At 48.7% G+C, this 20,823-nt stretch overlaps 1 protein-coding gene across 1 annotated transcript in view; it reads left to right on the top strand.

Annotated features, from left to right (window-relative positions):
- The first annotated feature begins 328 nt into the window (after positions 1-328).
- TGFBI (transforming growth factor beta induced) overlaps positions 329-20,823 on the top strand; it is a 34,421-nt gene continuing 13,926 nt past the window's right edge. Inside the window, exons 1-7 of the mRNA XM_033181150.1 lie at positions 329-623; positions 5,180-5,278; positions 14,750-14,814; positions 17,363-17,523; positions 17,877-18,041; positions 18,299-18,445; positions 20,452-20,593. Coding sequence (XP_033037041.1) covers positions 490-623; positions 5,180-5,278; positions 14,750-14,814; positions 17,363-17,523; positions 17,877-18,041; positions 18,299-18,445; positions 20,452-20,593 — 913 coding nt within the window. The 5' untranslated portion in view covers positions 329-489. The remainder of the gene's footprint in view (positions 624-5,179; positions 5,279-14,749; positions 14,815-17,362; positions 17,524-17,876; positions 18,042-18,298; positions 18,446-20,451; positions 20,594-20,823) is intronic.

Below are 20,823 nucleotides of genomic sequence, written 5' to 3'. Positions count from 1 at the left end.
CAGTGTTTTGGGAATCAGCACTGCCTCCCCTCACCCCTCCCTGCAGTGTTCTGTAGCCTCAAGATCAGTGAGGGCCCCCAGCATGCAGGACCCAAGACCCAGAGACAGCTGTCCCTCAGTCCCAAGGTCCCCATTTGGAAGCAACCACAGGAGGCCTAGGGGGCCCATACCCTTGGTTCGAGGGAGCCTGTGGCAAGAGAGGGAGGGAGGGAGGGCTGGCAGTGAGGGCGAGGGCCGGGAAAACTGTGAGCACGGGCACAGTGCGGAACAGGGTGGGTGCCCAGAGCAGCCGGGGGCGCGCGGGTTGGGAGGCGCCAGGCGGCCCGCCCTTCATGCACGGGCCGGCCCAGCTTCCCCGCCCCTGGCGTCCGCTCCCTCCCGCTCGCCGCTTACTTAACCTGGCCCGGGCGGCGGAGGCGCTCTCACTTCCCTGGAGCTGCCCGCTCGCCAGTCTGTCGTTAGCTCGCTCGGTGCGCGTCGTCCTGCTCCATGGCGCTCTTCGTGCGGCTGCTGGCCCTCGCGCTGGCTCTGGCCCTGGACCCCGCCGCGACCCTGGCGGGTCCCGCCAAGTCGCCCTACCAGCTGGTGCTGCAGCACAGCCGGCTCCGGGGCCGCCAGCACGGGTAAGCCGAGTCGCCCGGCCAGGGGCTGCGGAGGGTCAGGTCGTCGGGGCTCGGAGCGCACGCCGCTGGGGGCATTGAAGTGGGCTGGGGGCGCAGGGAACAAAGCCCGAACTAAAAGCCGGCAGCGTGGAGCGCTTGGACACCAGCCCTGCACACGGTGGAAGGAGAGAGGGAGGGAGGTGGGAGACCATGGAGGGAAAGCGGTCGGCCGCCGCTTTGTAGAGGAAGTGAGTAGGAAAGCGAACCAGAGATCCTCAACTCAGGCCAAGAACCTGAGACGGATAGCGCTTTCAGCTTCTGCTCCCAGCCACTGGAGAAAGGGGGAAATGGCAACTCTTTGGCCATAATCACCATGGGAAGGTGCCGAGGGCAAAGCCCACCCAGCAATGCACCTATTCCAACCCAGCCAGGGCCCCGGCCAGCGACTCCAGACAAGAACCTAGGTCACACACGGTGGCAGCATCCAAGGTGCCCCAGGCTCCTGTGCACCTGGCCAGGCCCTGCACTCAGATACTGCTGGCACCCGACACTACTCTCTGGGCACAGCAAGGGCAGTGTGGCACTTCTTGCCCTGCCTGATGAAGAGCAGGAGAATGCACTGGGCCCTCACACACACTGTTCAAATGGGGAAGCTGAGTCCCGAGTGGTTCCACTTTCCCACAGTCCTGAAGTGTGCACTGGAATCAGGATTGGAGTCTGTCTTGAAGTAGTAGCTGGGTTTGTAGATGTAGGACACTATCGTTGCAGGAATTCCTTTGAGACACTGAAGATGTGTTGACTTTAGGAGACAACCTCAAGCAGGTCTGATCTGATAGTGGCCCTAACACAGACCCAGGCAGAGGCAGGCAACATTTCTACATCAAAAACCAGGCCATACCTGTGTCACACATACCTAGGTTTTGCTGCAGCTTCCAGCCTACCTGGTTGCACCAACTTCTTTTTCACAACTAGGTACAACTATATATGAGTAGAATCTTGTAGTGACTCCTCAGAGGAGTCCCCAAATACCATCAGGGTCTGGCATTCATACCCACAAGCAATGCCCAGACCTCCAAGAGACTGGGCAGATCTGTACTCAAATCAAAATTGATTGGTGGGAGTGAGAGAGTTGACTTCATAGGCCCTGACAGTCTTGGCTCCTTGCACTACGAGTGCTCTTGGTACGGGTACAGGCTGCCCCTTGTAGGGCACAGCTGCCCTTGTTTCCTCTGCTTGTGGCTTTATGGTCTAGGCCTTTCAGGAGTTTGGGACTTTGGGGGAGAGGGCCTCCTGGGAACACATCTGGCCACCCTGCAGAGTGAAATCAAACCAGGCCCGGCTGCAGTGTCAACACCGTCCTGGAAATAGGAGAACACTGGGGATATCCTGGGGTCTTTCTGGAAGTGGGGGAATCACCTTTGACTTGGGCAGTGTGCAGAATAGAGTGAGGGGGGATGTCAGAAAGATGAGAGGAATATGAGGCTCAACATCAAAATGCGAGCAACTGGCATTTTTATTGTCTCTGCCCACCTCTCCGTTGGTCTCTCTGTCTTTCCTGCCAATGAATTGTGTTATGTTAGGGTGCCTCAGTCTGCTTGGGAGGTTTCCATTTCTTCTGTATCTTCACCCTAAGTCAGGAGAAGATCCTTATAGCATGCCCTGCAACAGTGTCACTTGTAAGGGCATCTCTCTGCACAGCCACAGTGAAGGATCCTCAAAGGTGTGGAGGGCTTTCCGTCAAGAGCCATCTTTATAGCAAACATCTTTCTCTTCAGAGCCCAGAAGAGTGGTGACCAGCTGGAAAATAAGGTTTTTTTCTTAAATGCAGATGCTCCTGATTATGAGTTCCAGATATTAGATCAACTTCCCCACGATACCCCTGCAGGCAAATCCTCTTGATTAGCTTCCTGCAGCACAGCTGGAAAGGCCTATTGTAATCTGTGATGGGCAGAGTAATCTAAGAAGTCACAGGAGCACCCCTCTCCCAGTAGAATCTGGATGCGCATGCACATGAACCACAGCAAAATGGTTGCAGGCACAGTTGTATTTACTGTGATCTAACTGTCCCTGTTAATGCCACAGGGCTGCCTGGCCTGGCACACATGGGTGTGGCACCTCGTGCAAACGGATAACGTTGCTCAAGCTCCAGCCTTTCATTCAAAGTGGAAACTGGTATAAAGGGAAGGAAAACTTTGCTATTTTAAGGAATTGTAGCGTGCTGCCTGATACGAAGGAAGAAGTAATAGCTGTGCCTTGCTTGTGCGCAGCACTTGATCGCCACTTTTGCTTTCATCCTTACCACAACACAGTGAGATCTACTGTTCATGTTCCCGTTTTACAGGTGGTGAAACTGCAGCTTAGTGAGATAGGGTGTGACTTAGTTCAGAAACCTAATGCTGTTGGGAGAGTAATAACTATGATGTGGTCTCTTGACTCCCAGCTATATCTGTGTTGCTATAGGGGAGGGGAAATATAATACTGAAAGAGAAGTAAAAATACGATCACACTTCCAAACATCAACAACCAAAAACTGAACTGAATTTCCTGAAGCACTTGGTTTTCAAATCTAAGCTGAACATCAGTGCTGTTATTCTTGAGGCAGAAGGCCCAGAAGTGACTTGCTCATTTCAATTAAGCTTCAGCATAAATTTCCTATGTACACAGCCCACCCACACTCCTTGATGTGAGAAGGAGAGGGTCACAGCCGCCCCCAGCCTCTGCTGCTGCCACAAGGACAGCAGCAGTGGAAACACTCAGCAAAGGAATGTTGGAGCCACATCCACAAGAGACTTACTGAAGATTCGCCAAACGCCTACAGAAAGTTGCAGGGAATTCATCGACAGTAATTGTTTCCTGCTTGGTCAGATTGAAGAGCTTCTGGTATTCTATAACAATAAATAGGACTGGTGGCTGGATTATGGCCAGCAAGGACTCTTCAGGGGTTGTTCCAGGACTGTCTAACCTGTGAATCCTAGGCAGCAAACAGAAACCAGGTATTCAGAAATCGGGAGGATTTGGTCAGTCCCAGCTAGGACTAGGGAGGCACAGGCCTCTTCTGGCTGTGGTCCCTTCTCCAGCCTTCACTTCTCTTGCCCCCAGATCCTTACATGCATTCACTAATGCTCATTGTCCCTCCCGGGCCCACTCACTTTCACCTGTTGAACAAAAAACTGGCCAAGAGGTGACAGTTGTATCACCATAGAAGAGACAGGGCAGAGAAATGAAGGGGCAGAATGGACTCTCACCCAGAAGCCTGACTCTGAACATTTGAGAATTGTTTAAGTTCCTGCAGAGGAATCATGATGGGGACAGTAGGTGTAGTTCTTACTGCAATATCGGTGTCTTCTTAAAAAATACGCCGCACATCAAGTGATGTATGTGGATGGCATTTTTAAAGTAATAGGGAAAATGATGTTAAAGAAATACTTGACCCTTTGGGTGATACCTGAAGTTCTCTGAGCTCGGAGGTCTTATGAAAGCCCTCAGTATTGTTTGTTTTCTTTGCTTTCGCTGACTTGTGATTCAGTCGGATGCATGCCTGCCTCAGGCTCAGGAACATCAACCCTCTCCTAACTGTGACTACCTACGTAGTCCTAGGGGCTCCTAATGAAGCTTTTACAGTCATCTGGCCTGAGCACGGTTTGGGTCAGGACTTGGTATATGTGAATAAAATACACAAAATCAAAATCCTATGGTTCTGGAAAGGCTTCTTAACAGAACCCCCAGGCATTTACACTCTGCTTTTTCACAGGGTCCCTGAGGATTCTTTGGATCTGGGTAGTTTGGGGAGCAGTATTATCAACAAGTTCATTTCACGCTCCTTCTACACCCTGCCTGGATGCTAGGCCCCATCTAGAATGTGAACAACAGAACAAGGCAGAACACTTGCCCTCAAGGTTCTGTTGAGTGTTAGATGCAGAGAAGAGATACCCCCCACCTCCCTGCATCACTTATAGGAATTCTGTTTGGAACCCAACATCAAATAAGGACTGCATCCACTGTCAGAGGATGGAAAGCAGCATGTCAACTGGGACATTGGAGAAAGGCTGTCTGGGTGAAGTGAGACTTGAGCTGGTATCTAAGTAATGAACAACTGAGAGTTAAATGGGAGAGCATCCCCTATCCTATCAGGGTCCTGACAGCAACCAGCCATGCTTTAAACCAGCTATAAAGCCTCTGGTTTATTGGATGGACAGTAACAATGGCTCGTCTTTGGGAGCCAAGCAGCTGGTCGAGGGATGCAGAGCATGTCTGTGTGGAGAGCTGCCTGAGAGATGCTTTCGTTTACATTTATCAATTGCCCGTGTTGAAGAAGGATACTTACATGAAGTTACATCAATGTGTAAAACAGATTTTAACAATTTTTACAGGAGAAGCTTTCATGGGGGGCTGATGGGAATCTAGGTAAACAGAACCAAAGTGTACACCCAAGATACCCCCAGTACCAAGATCGAAATGACTGTCTCTCCTCTGTCTCTAGAAAGTTCCAGTGACCCAAGGAGACCAACACTGTGGGAGTCATTGAAGTGGGGTGGACGTGCTGATCATCTTCCTAACTCTGCTGCTTCTGTTTTCAGCCCTAATGTGTGCGCCGTGCAGAAGGTTATTGGCACCAATAAGAAGTACTTCACCAACTGCAAGCAGTGGTACCAAAGGAAAATCTGTGGCAAATCAACGTGAGTATCGGTAACCATCCAGGAGACCAAGTTGTATACATGCTGGCTGCGGTTCCCCAGGGCCTGGGCCAGCCTTCTAAAAGGTCAGGCTGCCTAAAAAGCCATGAAGATGCATGTGCAAACGTGTCTGGGACCTGCGTGCTGGGGAGTGGCATTTTTAGGAAGCTGGCCAATTTTGTTTTGCATTTTTAAGGCTGCTGATAAGACTTGGAGACATTTTTCAGGGCTGGTTTGGGTTTGCAAGAAACATGAAACACTGTGTGTGTGTGTGTGTGTGTGGTGTGTGTGTGTGTGTGTGTCTGTGCATCTGTGTGTTTTTCAGTCCTCACAAAATAATACAGATATGCAGTGGAGAAGCCACCATCATGTGACTCTGGAAAAGAAAGCCCGTTGGTGAATTTGTACTAAAGAACACTACCTCTATCTTACTAAGGTAAACACCCCAAAAAAACTTAGAGCGCTACATGCACACATTATGAGACAGCATAGCATATAGTATTTGCACAGACTTCCTGATTCAAACCCTGGCTCTACCTGGGCCAGTTGATTCATCTTTAGAACCCTCCATTGCTTTACCTGAAAAGTTGGTATAACAAAAGGACCCACCTTATGGAGTTGTTACAAGGATTGAATGAAATCATGTACATAAGAGACTGAATATGGTGCCCAGCACATGTCAGTGCTCAATAAATGCTAGCTACTATTATTATTTTTACCCTAGAATTTGCAGATCTAGACCACACAAACAGAAGTAAGAGTGCCAACGGGGTGTGGACCAGCATGGTTACAACAGGGCTTGTTGACGTCTGTATCAGCAAGGAGGGAGGCAGCTTTTACCCCACTGCCCAGCTCCCTGGTTGAATCAGGTGCATGTTCTAACAATTCTGGGGAAACCTAATCTGTTTTGGCGCTAACTGTCAACAGATCTCAAAGCTGGCTCTCTCCTACAGTTAGGAAGATAGATGTGTGTGACAAATCTCCTGAGCCACTTGTGAGGGCCTGACCTTCCTCCTATCTCCATACATAGTGGGACAATTAAGAAACTCTAAGCCACTATCTTGAGCGCTTTCCAATGTTAGGGAGTTCTAAGTTTATTGTTGTGACATTGCTTTTGAGCAGACATCTCCTCCAATTTAATAGCCAACTGAAAGAAGAGATAATGCTCTTTCCTTAAACTGTACATGGAAATAAATATCCCAATGTGTGACCCTGATCATATCAGGCAGCTAGCAATCCTAATATGAATTGAGGGAAGTTGGGATTCATGGCAGAGCTGGGGAGATACCAGTAGACCCTGGGAGCCTGTCCAGGGCAGGTCCGTGGCAGCTTGCTCCATGCCTGATCAAGAGCCCAGCCTGCAAGCTAACAGTTGAGTGAGCTAGGAGGACACACTGCCAAGATTCAGCGAACAGACACCCAGCAATATTCAAGCTGCTACAAATGAAAGGAGACTATGCAAATTATATACCACCCATTCTTCCATGATGCCCGACTTAAACAATTAGAAAGAAGAAAACCTTTAGTACTGATTGATTTTCTCCCATGTGTGTATATTATCTACTCAGATTAACAATTAATTACTTAATTAAATGCAAAGCCAGGCCTCACCTAATTGCTTCTTGGAAGGTGACTAGAGCACTAGTGCCAAGCAAACAACTCTTCTATATCTCAAGAGCCCTGGGCTTCAGAGGACCATCTTTTTTGTTAGTTCAAGTTTCTCTGAAAATGGAGACCCGTTTATGATGACAAGCTGGCTACAGGGTAGCATCTGCCACGCTGTTTCAGGGGTGCCCCTGGGCTGGCATTTGCCCAGCTAGTTAACAATAGCTTGATAACATTCTCCGGCAGTGTCCAGCCTGATAATACTGTCAGTGATGAGTCACGTTGGCTCTTATACCTGTATCTTTGTGTGCCAGAACAACGCACAAGCAGCAGAGCTGTGTGTTGCCACAAAGTTCCTGATGAGTGGGTCATCCCCTTGGGGGCAGCTTTGGATATGATAATGTGATGATGTGGTGGTGCAGCTCCTTTACCCAGTGAGCACAAGGGGAGTCCTCTGGGAAAAGGAAGTAGTGGTCAGGTGGGAAGGGGAGAGGGCTGTGCTGGCTAGAGTTGATGGCATCCTGGGGAAAGCAGGTCCCTAGATGCCTTTAGTTGGGTGAGGACCAGATTGGGAAATGGGAGCACAGTAATGGTTGGAGCAAAAAGGACTGTCTCAGCATGGGGTCCATAGGCAGTTGGAATTTTCTCAGCAAGACTCCAGAGAAGGAGACTGGAGCAGAGGTGTATGTTGGGATGAAAAGGAGCGAAGTATTATGGGGGAGGAGGCAGCTCAGGTCATCAAGCGTCCCAAAACCAGAAGGAGAATTTCACCTTGGAAGCAGACAAGGGGTACCAGGCATACAGGGAAAGACTTTGTGGTAAGAAGTCACGCAGAGATACAGGAGCTGACCTGGTGAGACAGGAGCCTGGAGCCACCTGCCTGCTTTTGTGAGGCCCGGAACTCCACTGCTATCATCAGGTGAAGCTCTGTTGCCTGCATACAAAAGCTTGTCTGCATTTACAGAGAGAGAAGGGCCTGAGTCTCTGGTGCAATGAGTCAAGCTGACATATGGACTTTATTACAGGAAGTGGTTACCAATGGGTCCCTATTTAGTGGCTTTTATTGTAAATTTTGTTTGGAAATTCACTTTAGCATTTATTTCAGATCCTAAAAAGCACCGGAGTGATACAATGGCTAATCAAACAAAGAGGACTGTGGAGGGCAGACAGTCAGCATCCCCCTCTGTGATTTCAGGCCCTGGTTTGATTAGTAGCCATAAAATTTTTACATGTGGCACTTTGAGCAAAGGTGCAGGAAATTGTGGTCAGGAAGCCTGGCTGCCTCTCGACAGGCCTCCTTTGTGCTAGCCCCGGAGAGAGGAGGCCTATTTAACAGCCAAGTCCAGGTTGACATCATGGGGCTGGAATAGTCATAGCAGGAGCTCAGACATCATGAACGCGGCATAGGGAGGGCTGGGCGGGGAGCTAGTGGGTATGGGTGGCAGCTATGCGTTCCAAAAGTCTTGAAATTGTTTCACGAGCAACACATTTCACAAGTGCAAAGCCTTTCTCTGGAGCCAAGACGAGCTGGCAGAGCACTCCTGTTTCTCTAGTAGCAAGTGTTGCTTTGCCCACGGGCAAAAATATTAATACTTCTTCAGCACTGCATGAACGCTCAGAGATTTAACTTTTAAAGAGATCAGCTGGTGCATGGTCGGGCTTTTCCATCAGCTGGCAGGGCTTTTTCAGTAGGTGTCCTTCTGGGCAGGGCACCAGGGACAGCTGATGTGAAGCTAAAGAAGAGCTGTCCTTTTCCTCCCTTATATCCCACAACCTTGGTCCCAAGAGGAAAAAAGAAAAAGATGGTGGGAAGCCATCCAAGCAGACCTCAGACCCATACTAGCGCCTCCTTTCATATTTCTGGGCAGCCAGCTGCTGCTCTGGAGGTACTGAGATTGGACATACACCACACAGCAGAGATCGACCAAACGCCTCTGTTGGGCAGTGTTTCCTAAAGGTTCTGTCCCATTCTGTAAACTAGGAGGCTGACTAGCTGACAAGGAATTTTATTATGTTGGGTTTTTACATGAACCTATGTGCCACCTGGGGTAAGGCCCTGTGGTAGGTAGAAACATGACCTCCCAAAAGTGTCTACATCCTAATCTTCAATCCTGTAAATATATTCTCTTACTGGAAAAAGAGACTTTGCAGGTGTGATTAAGTTAAGGATCATAAGAGGAGGGAGATAATCCAGGATTATTTGGTGAGTCTAACATAATCATCAGGGTACTTAAAAGAGGGAGGCAGGCTGGGCGTGGTGGCTCACGTCTATAATCCCAGCACTTTGGGAGACTCAGGGGAGTGGGTCACGAGGTCAGGGGTTTGAGACCAGCCTGACCAATATGGTGAAACTCCCCCTCTGATAAAAAAAAAAAAAATACAAAAATTAGCCAGGTGTGGTGGTGCACACCTGTAATCCCAGCTACTCAGGAGGCTGAGGCAGGAGAATTGCTTGAACCCAGGAGGTGGAGGTTGCAGTAAGCTGAGATTGCACTACTGCACTCCAGCCTGGGCAACAGAGCAAGACTCCGCCTCAAAAAAAAAAAAGAGGGAGACTGTGGGATCAGAGAAGACAATGTGATGATGAAAGCTGACGTTTGAGTGATGCAACCACTAGCCAAGGAATGCAGGCAGCTTCTAGAAGCTGGAAAAGACAAGCAATGGATTCTTCCCTACAGCCTCTGTAAGGAATGCAGCCTTTGATTTTAACCCCATGAGGCCTATTTCTGACTCTGGCCTCTGGAATTTTAAGATAATTTGCATGATCTTAAGCCGCTAAGTTTGTGGTAATTTGTCACAGAAAGCAATGGGAAGCCAACACAGGCCTTATTTGTTGAGTTATAGCTGCATTTTTCTTTATTTCAATGTATTTTTATCCATGGTCTCATGTAGGACATTGCCTTCAATGAAGTTATTAACATAGCTTCAACTTTAAAGTTTATACCTGGAGTTTCTTTAGAAGCTTCACAACTGACCACTTAGTAAACCGTAAGCATCTGTTAAGTGCTTCTCATATGTTAGTTTATTCAATTCTCACAATCACACTATAAGATAAATATGATTATTAGCCTATTTACAGATGAGGAGATAGCTCAAAAGGCTTATGCAACCTGGTCAAAGTCATTCACTGGTAAATTGAGGAGGTCTGTCTACTTCCCCTTTGCTGCCCCCAGGGAGTATCAAGCCTGGCAGTTAGTGTCAGTGACTTGGGAGGTGAACAAGAGAGCAGGCCTGTAGGACCTGGCTAAACTGCCCCAGGTCTCTCTCTACAGCCTCAAACCTGTGACTGTGGGTCCCAGAGACAAGGCCTCCTCAGGGTCAGAGAAGGATGCCTTTGGCTCAGAGTCATCAACCTTCTCCAGGTTGCTCACCCCCTGCTGTAAAGGGGATCCCCAAAACTGCTCATCAGACAAGGAACTTGGGAACTGAGGAGACACAGCCTCCAGGAGCCCTGAAAATGCCCTTACATGCTGCACATAGATTACCACAAATAAAGTACATCCACGTTCTGAAGACTCTGTCCTCATCACTAACCAGGCTGGCCCCTGGCAAAAGCTGTAGTGGTTGAGGCCTTTGGTGGTAGACAGTGGGTTAAAGCAAGCCCTGATTTTCTATTGGAAGGCTTCAGAATCAGCTCAGCCATGCTTCCAAGACCAGAAGGGCAGAAAGCAAACCATCCCAGGCAAGTAGTCTATGGGCCATGTCAGATGTCTAGACATTGTGGGTCTGTGTTTGCTCTGCCATTCCTCTTGGAAACTATGATGCCCTGCATGGTTTACCTTCAGTCGCAGGTGATTGACCTACAGGGCCATTCCTTGCTCCAACGACTTCTCAAGTCTAGTTAATCCCCAGGCATTTACAGCCAGAGCAGCCGGCCAAATCTGTGAAGTGCAGTAGTTATTTTAAATTATATTAACTTCTTGGAAACCTATTTTAGGGAGAGAAATCTCAGTACTTCTCTCTATCCAATCATGAATAAAAATGTTAGAAGGGACTGATGGAGAGCCTCCCAGACATCCCTACACATAGACTTTGGGTTGACATTATCTCTTTGCACACTCCTTTAAACTTTCTACTAAATTAGGTGCCTTCCCTAATTTAGGCACCTTCCCAGTACTGGTCTGTGACCTGTTAGGAACCAGGTCACACAGCAGGAGGTGAGTGGTGGAAGCGAGCATTACTGCCTGAGCTCTGCCTCCTGTCAGATCAGCAGTGGCATTAGACTCTCATAGGAGTCTGAACACTATTGTGAACTGTGCATGTGAGGGATCTAGCTTGTGCGTTCCTTATGAGAATCTAATGCCTGATGGTCTGAGATGGAAGAGTCTCATACCAAAACCACTCCTTCCACCTGCCACCATCTGGGGAAATATTGTCTTCCACGAAACTGATCCCTGGTGCCAGAAAGGTTGGGGACCACTGTCCTAGGGGATCTGCTTTTTCTGAGCTGAGTTTTTTCTTTATTAAACTATGTCTGGCAGAGGAGAAGCCTGAAGCCTTTAATCAGAACAGCTTTGGCTGATGAGATTAGATTCAGAAACCAATAGATTGGTCTTTTCTATGCAGGGAAGCCTAGTAACTGGGGGGCTCCAGCTGGGAAGCCCCCTATTGTTTCCATCCTTTCCTATGTTCATCCTGGAGGGATGGCATCAGACCCATGCCTCTGTGATTGCCCCCAGCCCATCCAACCACAGCATCTGTGTTCTCCCTGGGACCAGGGCCAGGTAGTGTGGCACACTGACCTCAGTATAGGGAGAGTGGAAGAGGCCACTGCCAGCCCAGAAGATTTTGGTCACAGTTTTCTGAAATCTTCTCAGCCTTCGATTCATAACTGCTTTCTGCTGCTCTGGGGCCATGCAGACCAGTTCAGAAAAGAGCTAGTTTGTTGGGGCAGTTGGAGGCAGGTGGACTGCAAGCTTTGACACCTTCTCGACCCACAGGCTGCTGCACTGGGGCTGAAGGCATTGCTAACCCCTGTACACCTAGAGAGTGACAGAGATACCAGACTGGGCAGCAGGAAGGCAAGAGGATTAAGAGAGAGCTTCGTGGCAGAAAGCCACACTCAGTTAACCAGGAAAAAGCCCTTGGCGCAGGAAGACTCAGTGGCCTGAGGGACTGAGCCTTGGTTGTCGGGCGTGTGCTGCATAAGTCATCCGTGTGTGACAGTAGAATGTAGTCCAGCCATTGTGGGACACGGGTGCTGAAAGCCCACATGGAGAGGAACAGTGAGTGATGAAAAGGGCTCTAGCCTTGATCACTTTGGAGACATCCCCGTGTCTTCTAGATGTCAGACTTTCCAAATCTGTCTGCTATCCTCCAAACATGTGCATTTTCAAGAGCAATGGAAAAAGGATTGGACTTGATGGAATGCAACAAGAGTCCTAGGTCTATTACTAACTACCTATGACCTGAAGAAACTCCTTCACGCCTCAGAGTCCTTACAGCTTTCTTTCTGATTCTATTGTGAGTTACTCTACTCCAAGCTGAGACTTTTCTGCTTAGATCTATCCCTTCCTCCTAAACCCCCAACCTCCATTTCTCCTGGTGTCATTCTTTACACACCCCTGAACATACACACACACCTAGCCACAGGAACCAATGAGTTAATATTTGAGGAGTTGGTTTTCTATTGTCCTCAATGAAATCCTGGTGAGGTCACTTGAGCTGTTCAGCTCCCTTGTGATTTTTTTGGGGATGGAACTCAGAAGCCAACAATATGGAAAAAGAGTCTTTGGCCAGCTTGCCCAGGGGTTCCATACCATATAGAGCACTGCACCCGTGTGCTCAGGGGGCCCTGACATGAGGACTTTGAGGATAACACTATTCCTCAAGTCTACTTCAGCAACTCCATGGATTTTCACACAGACACTTTTGGAAAGAAACTAAGTTTTGGGGGATTTGACCTAATCCCACATCCCAGCCCCAGTAATACAGCCCTGGAATTTATCACAGAAAGCCTAGAATCCCATGCATATGCATCCCTAGTCCTATGGGTTCAAGGCTTGGAGCTTTCCCTGGATTTAGCTGGGAAAAGTTGGCAGATAGTGTCCTTTGAAAGAGTTCTTCTCTGTCTTCCAGAAATATTGACTAGAATTGTGAGTGTGAGATTGCACGTAACTTTTGAAATCATCTAGTTTAACTTCACCCCATTTCATAGACCAAGAAACTGAGACCAGAGAGAGAAATGGACTTTCAAGTTCACCCTGCTAGTTACTGATGGATCACAAGCCAAATCTCATGATTCTGGCACTGTTTCTGTTACACCACACCGCCTTTGAAAGTGTATCAATCAAATCTTACTTTAGTTGCAGAGGATGACTTTAGTTTCTGAAGAGAAAATTGTGAGTCAGTCAAGATCAGTCCCAAGACAATAGCCTGTTTAGCCCTTATAAGTTCAGGGATGAAAGCTTAGAAGGAAACAGGATGGAAGGAGGACTGGAGAAAAAAGCAAAAGAGGAAGGAAGGAGGAGGAAGCAAACAGGAAAAAAAAAAAAAAGAATGTGCGTAGCTTGTCACTCCTCAGTCATTTCCTGGGGGCCCATTTCTAGCAAAGTGACAGCTGCAACTCCCTGGCCACCTGAGCATCTTAGCTGATCTGTCTCTGAAACACTCCCTGGATAACAGATGAATCAGCCTTCATCTTCGCTTAACTAAGTCTTCCCTGAGACGACTCCATTTAAAAATGAACAAGAGCAGGATGTCCTGGGCACACTGAGAGCACCTTCCAGAGGCCCCTCCAGAGCCCTAAAGCCTGTATTTCTTCCCAGTCAGCCTGTTTCTTTTCTGGTGATGTCATTAAATGTCGTGTGAGAGTCCCACAGTGAGCATTTCTGTGGTAAAACCCGCTGCAATTAAAGTCTGAGTCCTTTCCTGTCTCAAAGGGCATATCCATGTAGAAGAAAGGAAAGGGAAGGACTGGCTGTTTGCATTTGGTTCCAAGCCTGTTGAGTAGAGGTCGTGCTCACTCTGCCGGTACAGGGTAGCCTTCAGCAGAACCTGGGGATTTGGTTTTAAGCAAGTCTTTCTTCGGTGTGGGCTTTCAGAATGCTTCCTTCCTTGTAATATTATTTGAAATTCTCAGTGTTTTAGGCATCCCCAGAATATTGGTCCATTAAAGCTGTGTATTTCAGATCTCCAGACAGTGGTTAATGTTTGTATATTTTCAATTTCAACCCAGAAAAAAAGTTCTTATTGATTAATTTTTTTATTTAAAAATAAAAAGTAAGTATCTTCATAAGAGGAGCTTTGCTTTAATTTTAAAGTTTAAAATTTGATTGGGAAGACAGAGAAAAACTTGATGATTATATATATGCTCCCCTCTTTGGTTATTCGATCAGAGAACTAGAAAATCATGAGAGATTTAATGACCACTGCCTGATACACATACGTGTTTTACAGATGAGGAAACTGAGAACCAGAAAGATGATGAAATTGGCTGGGGATGTCCCCGCTGGTCAGTGACAGTCTCAGAGCCAGAGCTGGTGCAGGCCCCTTTCTGTTCCTTCCTATTCCCTTTCAGGAACACTCACCATCGGATTTTTCCTGTGAATAATGTTGAGATAAAATCCTTGGTGCGTTATGTTTTCTAGTCACAACATTGACTAGGCTGCCAGAGTCCTGTGTTCTCCCAGTTGGTTGGCTGTAGGTATTGGCAGCCGCCAGGAACATTCTACAGAGCAGAGGAGGCGTGAGACTCTCCTTGCTCAGGAAAGGCAGACCTATGACTAAGCAAATGACTCCTAAGAGGAATGTGTTTCACCCACCATTCCTCTTCCTTGGCTGTGGAGGTGACTTTGTGGAGAGGGGCCCGATGACCTGTGAGGAGCAGTGAAGCCCTGCCTAACACAATGTATGATTGTCTTGTTACAGAGTCATCAGCTATGAGTGCTGTCCTGGATATGAAAAAGTCCCTGGGGAGAAGGGCTGTCCAGCAGGTGAATGAATCCGCCGGGCCTCGCCTGTTGGTGTGGGTGGAAGGGAATGGTGGGAGAGAGGAGTCCCCGCATAAAAGGCAGCAGAGTGTGAATGGGGGCGGTGGCACAAGGACGTGGCATTCTCCCCACGTGCCCATTGGCCCCAGGCTCTATGCAAGGGGCTAAGGATGGAAGCTGGAAACAGTGCATTTCCTGAGCTGCTCCTTCTGGCCTCCTTACCACACCGGTGGAGCAGACTCCAACTGTGGCCTGTCCATGCCCTTCCCGGTAGGCACAGACTCAGGCTCAGGCTCAGGCTCTTGGCCTCTGCCTCTGGCTAGGAGTGATTCTAAACACATCCAGCAGGGTCGGCCTGATAGGCCATCAGTTTCTGATCAGCCCGGCTAGAGAGCAGATGGGATGCGGGAGGAGGGGATCTCTGGTGGGCTGGCAACTCCAAGCCATCCCCATCTCCCTGTGTCTAAACTTGGCCCTTTGAAGTTCAGCAGGGAGAACAGCCACAGGACAGGTGGGCTCACCCAGAGTCAGCAGAGAGTCCCACAGATGGTTGCATTGGGCGAAAGACAGCATGGCACCTGTGAATTTTATTAGAGCCTTTGTTTTAGTACCACACACAAGTGACTGTACAGGGGAGTTAGTATTTTGTTTTAATTTTGAAATAGAGTCATCTCTTGGTATCTGTGGGGGATTGATTCTAGGACCCATTCTAGGATGCCATATCCTCAGATGTTCAAGTCCCCGATATAAAGTGGTATAGTATTTGCATGTAATCTATGCATATTCTACCATATACTTTAAATCATCTCTAGATTACTTATAATACCAAATATATAAATCCTACGTAAGTCGTTGTTATATCCTCTTTTAAATTTTTGTGTTATTTTTATTTTTATTTATTTATTTGTTTATTTATTTATTTATTTTGAGACGGAGTCTCGCTCTGTCGCCCGGGCTGGAGTGCAGTGGCCGGATCTCAGCTCACTGCAAGCTCCGCCTCCCGGGTTTACCGCCATTCTCCTGCCTCAGCCTCCAAGTAGCTGGGACTACAGGCGCCCGCCACCTCGCCCGGCTAGTTTTTTGTATTTTTTTTAAATAGAGACGGGGTTTCACAGTGTTAGCCAGGATGGTCTCGATCTCCTGACCTCGTGATCCGCCCACCTCGGCCTCCCAAAGTGCTGGGATTACAGGCTTGAGCCACCGCGCCCAGCCAATGTTATTTTTATTGTATTTTATAAAATATTTTTGGTCCATGTTTAGTTGAATCTGTGGGTGAAGAACCCACAGATATGAAGGGCCAACTATATTGGCTATTTTTTTAAGTTAAGAATGTGAGACTGAGGCCTGGCACAGTGGCTCCTGCCTTTGATTCCAGCAGTTTAGGAGACCGAGGGAAGAGGATCACCTGAGCCAAGGATTTGAGACCAGCAGCCCGGGCAACATAGTGAGACTTTGTCTCTTAAAGATCATGAGACTGGGCTGGGCGCAGTGGCTCACGCCTATAATCCCAGCACTTTGGGAGGCCAAGGCAGGCAGATAAACTGAGGTCAGGAGTTTGAGACCAGCTTGGCTAACATAGTGAAACCCCGTCTCTACTAAAAATACAAAAAAATTAGCTGGGTATGATGGTGGGTGCCTATAATCCCAGCTACTTGAGAGGCTGAGGCAGGAGAATCGCTTGTACCCAGGAGGCAGAGGTTGCAGTGAGCCGAGATAGGATCATTGCACTCCAGCCTGGGCAAGAAGAGTGAAACTCCATCTCAAAAATAAATAAATAAATAAATAATAAATAAATAAATCGTGGGACTGAGACATAACAGGAAGGAGGGCAATTTGGTTGGTGCCAAGGTCCCTAGAGTATGTGATGGGAGAGGTTGGTGTGGGTGGGGCCGTGGAGGTACTGAGTCAAGTTGAGGGACAGGTGGGGAAATGGGATAGGAAAAGAAGATTGACCTTAGAAGGGGAGCTCAACTCTGAACCCTAATTTTAGACCCTTCAAAATGAATATTAAGATTTTGGTCTAAGAAACAAAAAAACAAATGAACATGAAACTCATTTTGGTCTTATAAGGTCTGAGAAATCCCTTCTAAACTTCAAGCTACTTTAAGAAATAACATTTCATTACCTGCAAATACACACAGTACTTTGGAGATTTATAATAGTCTCTCATTCTAACAGAAGCCATTAGGGAACCAGTTTCAATAAACAGGTAAATCTGTAAGACTAGTTTGTAATTAGGATATCTGTTTTCAATGTACATTCCTGCCTCTGTTATCTAAATGTCTGGGAACAAGAGCTTTGCTCTGCTGTGTTTATATTAAAAATCACCAATTAGTTGAGTTCATGTAGCGAGGCATTTGACTTATTGAGTTGTTTTAAGAAGACTGTAACAAGCCTAAAGCCCCCCAGAAACAGCCTGTCTTTGGGCTTTCCCACATGCCTCCTCGTCCTCTCCACCTGCAGATGTATCGTGCTCTCTGGCAGAGAAGGGAGGGTCTGGTTGGGTTGGACCCCCGGAGGCCATCCCTCATTCTGTCTTCTGCTCCTGCAGCCCTACCACTCTCAAACCTTTACGAGACCCTGGGAGTCGTTGGATCCACCACCACTCAGCTGTACACGGACCGCACGGAGAAGCTGAGGCCTGAGATGGAGGGGCCCGGCAGCTTCACCATCTTCGCCCCTAGCAACGAGGCCTGGGCCTCCTTGCCAGCTGTGAGATGACCTCTGTCTGCCCGGGGGACTCTTATGGGGAACTGCCTTACTTCCCCGAGGGATGGGCATGATGAATGGGAGTCTGCAGTCATTTCCTACTGTTTCGGGAAACTTTTTCCTTAACCCCTTAGAAAACGCTATGGAACTTGAGCTAAAATATGTCTTATCAGGTTGCGTCTAATGCCCCCATGCCCACTGGGCAGAAAGACTTGGGTGCTTCCTGAGGAGGGATCCTTGGCAGAAGAGAGGCCTGGGCTCAGGGGGGCTGAGAACATGTTTCCCAGAGTTGCAGGGACCCATCTCTTGAACATAGAGTCTGCAGCCCCTAACTGATACCCTGTCCTTCCTCCTAGGAAGTGCTGGACTCCCTGGTCAGCAATGTCAACATTGAGCTGCTCAATGCCCTCCGCTACCATATGGTGGGCAGGCGAGTTCTGACTGATGAGCTGAAACACGGCATGACCCTCACCTCCATGTACCAGAATTCTGACATCCAGATCCATCACTATCCTAACGGGGTAGGGGATCCCCAGCCATACTGCATGGCCCTTGGTCCACAAGGAACCCACTTCGTTTCCATGGGTGGGCTGGTTTCTGGGGTTTAAGCTGTAGACAGCCCTCCCCTTTGTGCCTGCTTCTCCTTGGGGCCTCTATTCCACAGCTTGTAAAACCCACATTCTGCTACTGTGTTTGAAAACACTGTTTTCTCCTTCTGGGGCTTTGGGACTATGCCTGTATTGTGTTGACTGCTCATCCTTGCTGCTTCTCTGGGCAGATTGTAACTGTGAACTGCGCCCGGCTGCTGAAAGCCGACCACCATGCAACCAACGGGGTGGTGCACCTCATCGATAAGGTCATCTCCACCGTCACCAACAGCATCCAGCAGATCATCGAGATCGAGGACACCTTTGAGACACTTCGGGTAAGGGACTGCTCTGCGTGGGGGCCTAGGCTTGGGACACATTGCCTCCCAAGAGGGACCTAGCAGGAACTCTTCTGCAGGAGGGGTAGAGGATGGCTGCTGTAGGGGAATGTAGAGCAGATTCCACTGAATGCCCTTGAACATGGAGAATCCATTGACCAGATGTTCAGCTTGACCTAACCTGTGAAATTCCCCATCTGTCTTCCTTTATAAAGTGTTCCTTTCCTTGCCTCCCCTGGAAATGTCAGTGGTGTGTGGCTGCAGCAGCACAGGGTCCTCTGAGCCCTGGACCTGCACTGTGGCTTCCAGAGGTGGCAGTTCCCACATGGGGGACTAGAATAAATAGCCTATCAGGCTGTGTGTGCTTTGGGATCACATGTCCCCACCCTAGGACTCTGGTTCCAACCATACCCATGTTCTCTTGGAGCCCAGAACAGCAGAGAGGCCACCAGTGTGGACACAGAAGTCAAGGGTCTGATTTCCAGCCTGGCTTCTGACTGCTCTGGGGCCACAAGAATACAGTTCCTTCCCCCATGCCCAGCAGGCATTTGTCTTACAACTGGAGGGGAAGGCATGTTCCTCTTGGCCTCAGGAGGAAGTGGAGGCAGGCTGCCCTGTCAGGGTTTTTGCCTTGATTCAAGGAGAACTTCCTAACCACAAAGGATACAAGTGGGAGTGGAGTGGTCCCTCCCTAGAGATCTCCAACACAGAGAGACAAACACACTGGGGCCGGCTGGCACTAATGGGCCTTGCAAGTGCAGATGGCTGTTAGCTGGGAGTCTAGCTCTCTAAGCTCCTTTCCCATGCTTTTCTTCTGGGTTGCTTGAAGGGCAGGGATTTGCAAGAAAATGATGTTCCCACAGAGTTGGCAGCACATGAACAGCAATTGATCCCTTTGCGTCACCTCCTCTTACTATTTAGATTTGGTAAATATTTCTTCCTTCCCTCTTCTGACCCTCCATTGTGCCCATCTTCCCTTCTTATAACACATACTTATTAGGTACCTGCTACTTCCCAGGTGGGTCTATGTTCCAGGAGTATAGAGGTGAACAAGGCAGGCAAAGTTCTATTCTCAGTGGAGCTAATATTCTATCTGGAGAGAGACAACAAACAAATCAACAAGGTAGCCATGGGCTGTGATAATTTTTGTCAAGTGGGCAGGTAAATAGGGAGTGACAGTAGTGCAGGGAGGATTGGAAAGTCAGGGAGGTCTCTCTGGAAGAGGTGACTTTTGATCTGCAGTCTAAAGGATGAGAATGGGTCCATTATACAAAATGCTGGGGCAAGAGCACACCCAGTAGAGGGGAGAGCAATAGCGAAGGCTCAGGGCAGGAAGGGCAAGGAGGAGGCCAGTGGGTCAGGTCACATGTGAAGGGCATACACGGGCAAAGGCAAGGCCAGCGTGGCCAGGCCTGAGCCTCCAGGACTTGCAGACCTGGGAAAGAGTCTGTCTCCATCCTGGGAGCAGCAGGAAACCACTCAGGCCTTTAGAAGATCCTTCTGGCAGCTGTGTAGAGAATGGGTAGTGTGATCCTTCCATGCATGTGCTCATGTATGTGATTACCAATAACCGTTGAGTGACAGTGTGAGGAGGGCTGCAAGCCATGAGTGTAGGCACAGCAGACAGATACACCTTTGTCTGGCTGTGGGATGAGGTAGGAAGTGTGCCGAGTTGACCTCCCAAAGAAATGATATTTTAGTGGAAGAAGGAATACAATCAGAGAAGCAAAGAAAGAGGGACGAGCAGAGGGGACAGCAGGGACAAGGACTTGGGGCCAGGAAGAGGAAAGACAGGTTAAGGACATGAAAGATGACCAGGCTGGCTGGAGCTCAGGCCAGCAAGGCCCCCGGGGGTCATTGGTGAGCTTGGGTTTGGCTTCTGTTTTCGTCTTGGGCTTCTGCAAAAGCCTTGAGCTCTTGCAAGGAACCAGCGAAGCTGTGTGTGCATCTTCTGTGGGGAATGCCAGCGTCTTCACGGAGTGCTCCATCTTCTGTCCTCCCCGTAGGCTGCTGTGGCTGCATCAGGACTCAACACGATGCTTGAAGGTAATGGCCAGTACACGCTCTTGGCCCCGACCAATGAGGCCTTCGAGAAGATCCCTAGTGAGACTTTGAACCGTATCCTGGGTGACCCAGAAGCCCTGAGAGGTGAGCATCCTTTGGCTCCTGCTGCTGCCTCATTTGTGCATCTAGACTGAGCCCAAGACCTGCTCTAGTCCAAGATGGACATGCCACCTGCCATGAGGTGACCCTCAGGATGTCCACTGTAGCCATGGGCTGGGGTTATCCTATCCCGTTGCTTCAGCTAACCATGTCTCTGCAGCAGCCACGCTGCTCTGAGGGCTGAGTACAGAATCCAGCAACATTTTTCTAGGGAC

This window comes from Trachypithecus francoisi, unplaced genomic scaffold (assembly GCF_009764315.1).
Source record: "Trachypithecus francoisi isolate TF-2019V2 unplaced genomic scaffold, Tfra_2.0 Lachesis_group2, whole genome shotgun sequence".
Classification (NCBI taxonomy): Eukaryota; Metazoa; Chordata; class Mammalia; order Primates; family Cercopithecidae; genus Trachypithecus; species Trachypithecus francoisi.
Note: the sequence above shows the minus strand (reverse complement) of the source record. Positions and strands in the feature narration are given on the sequence as shown.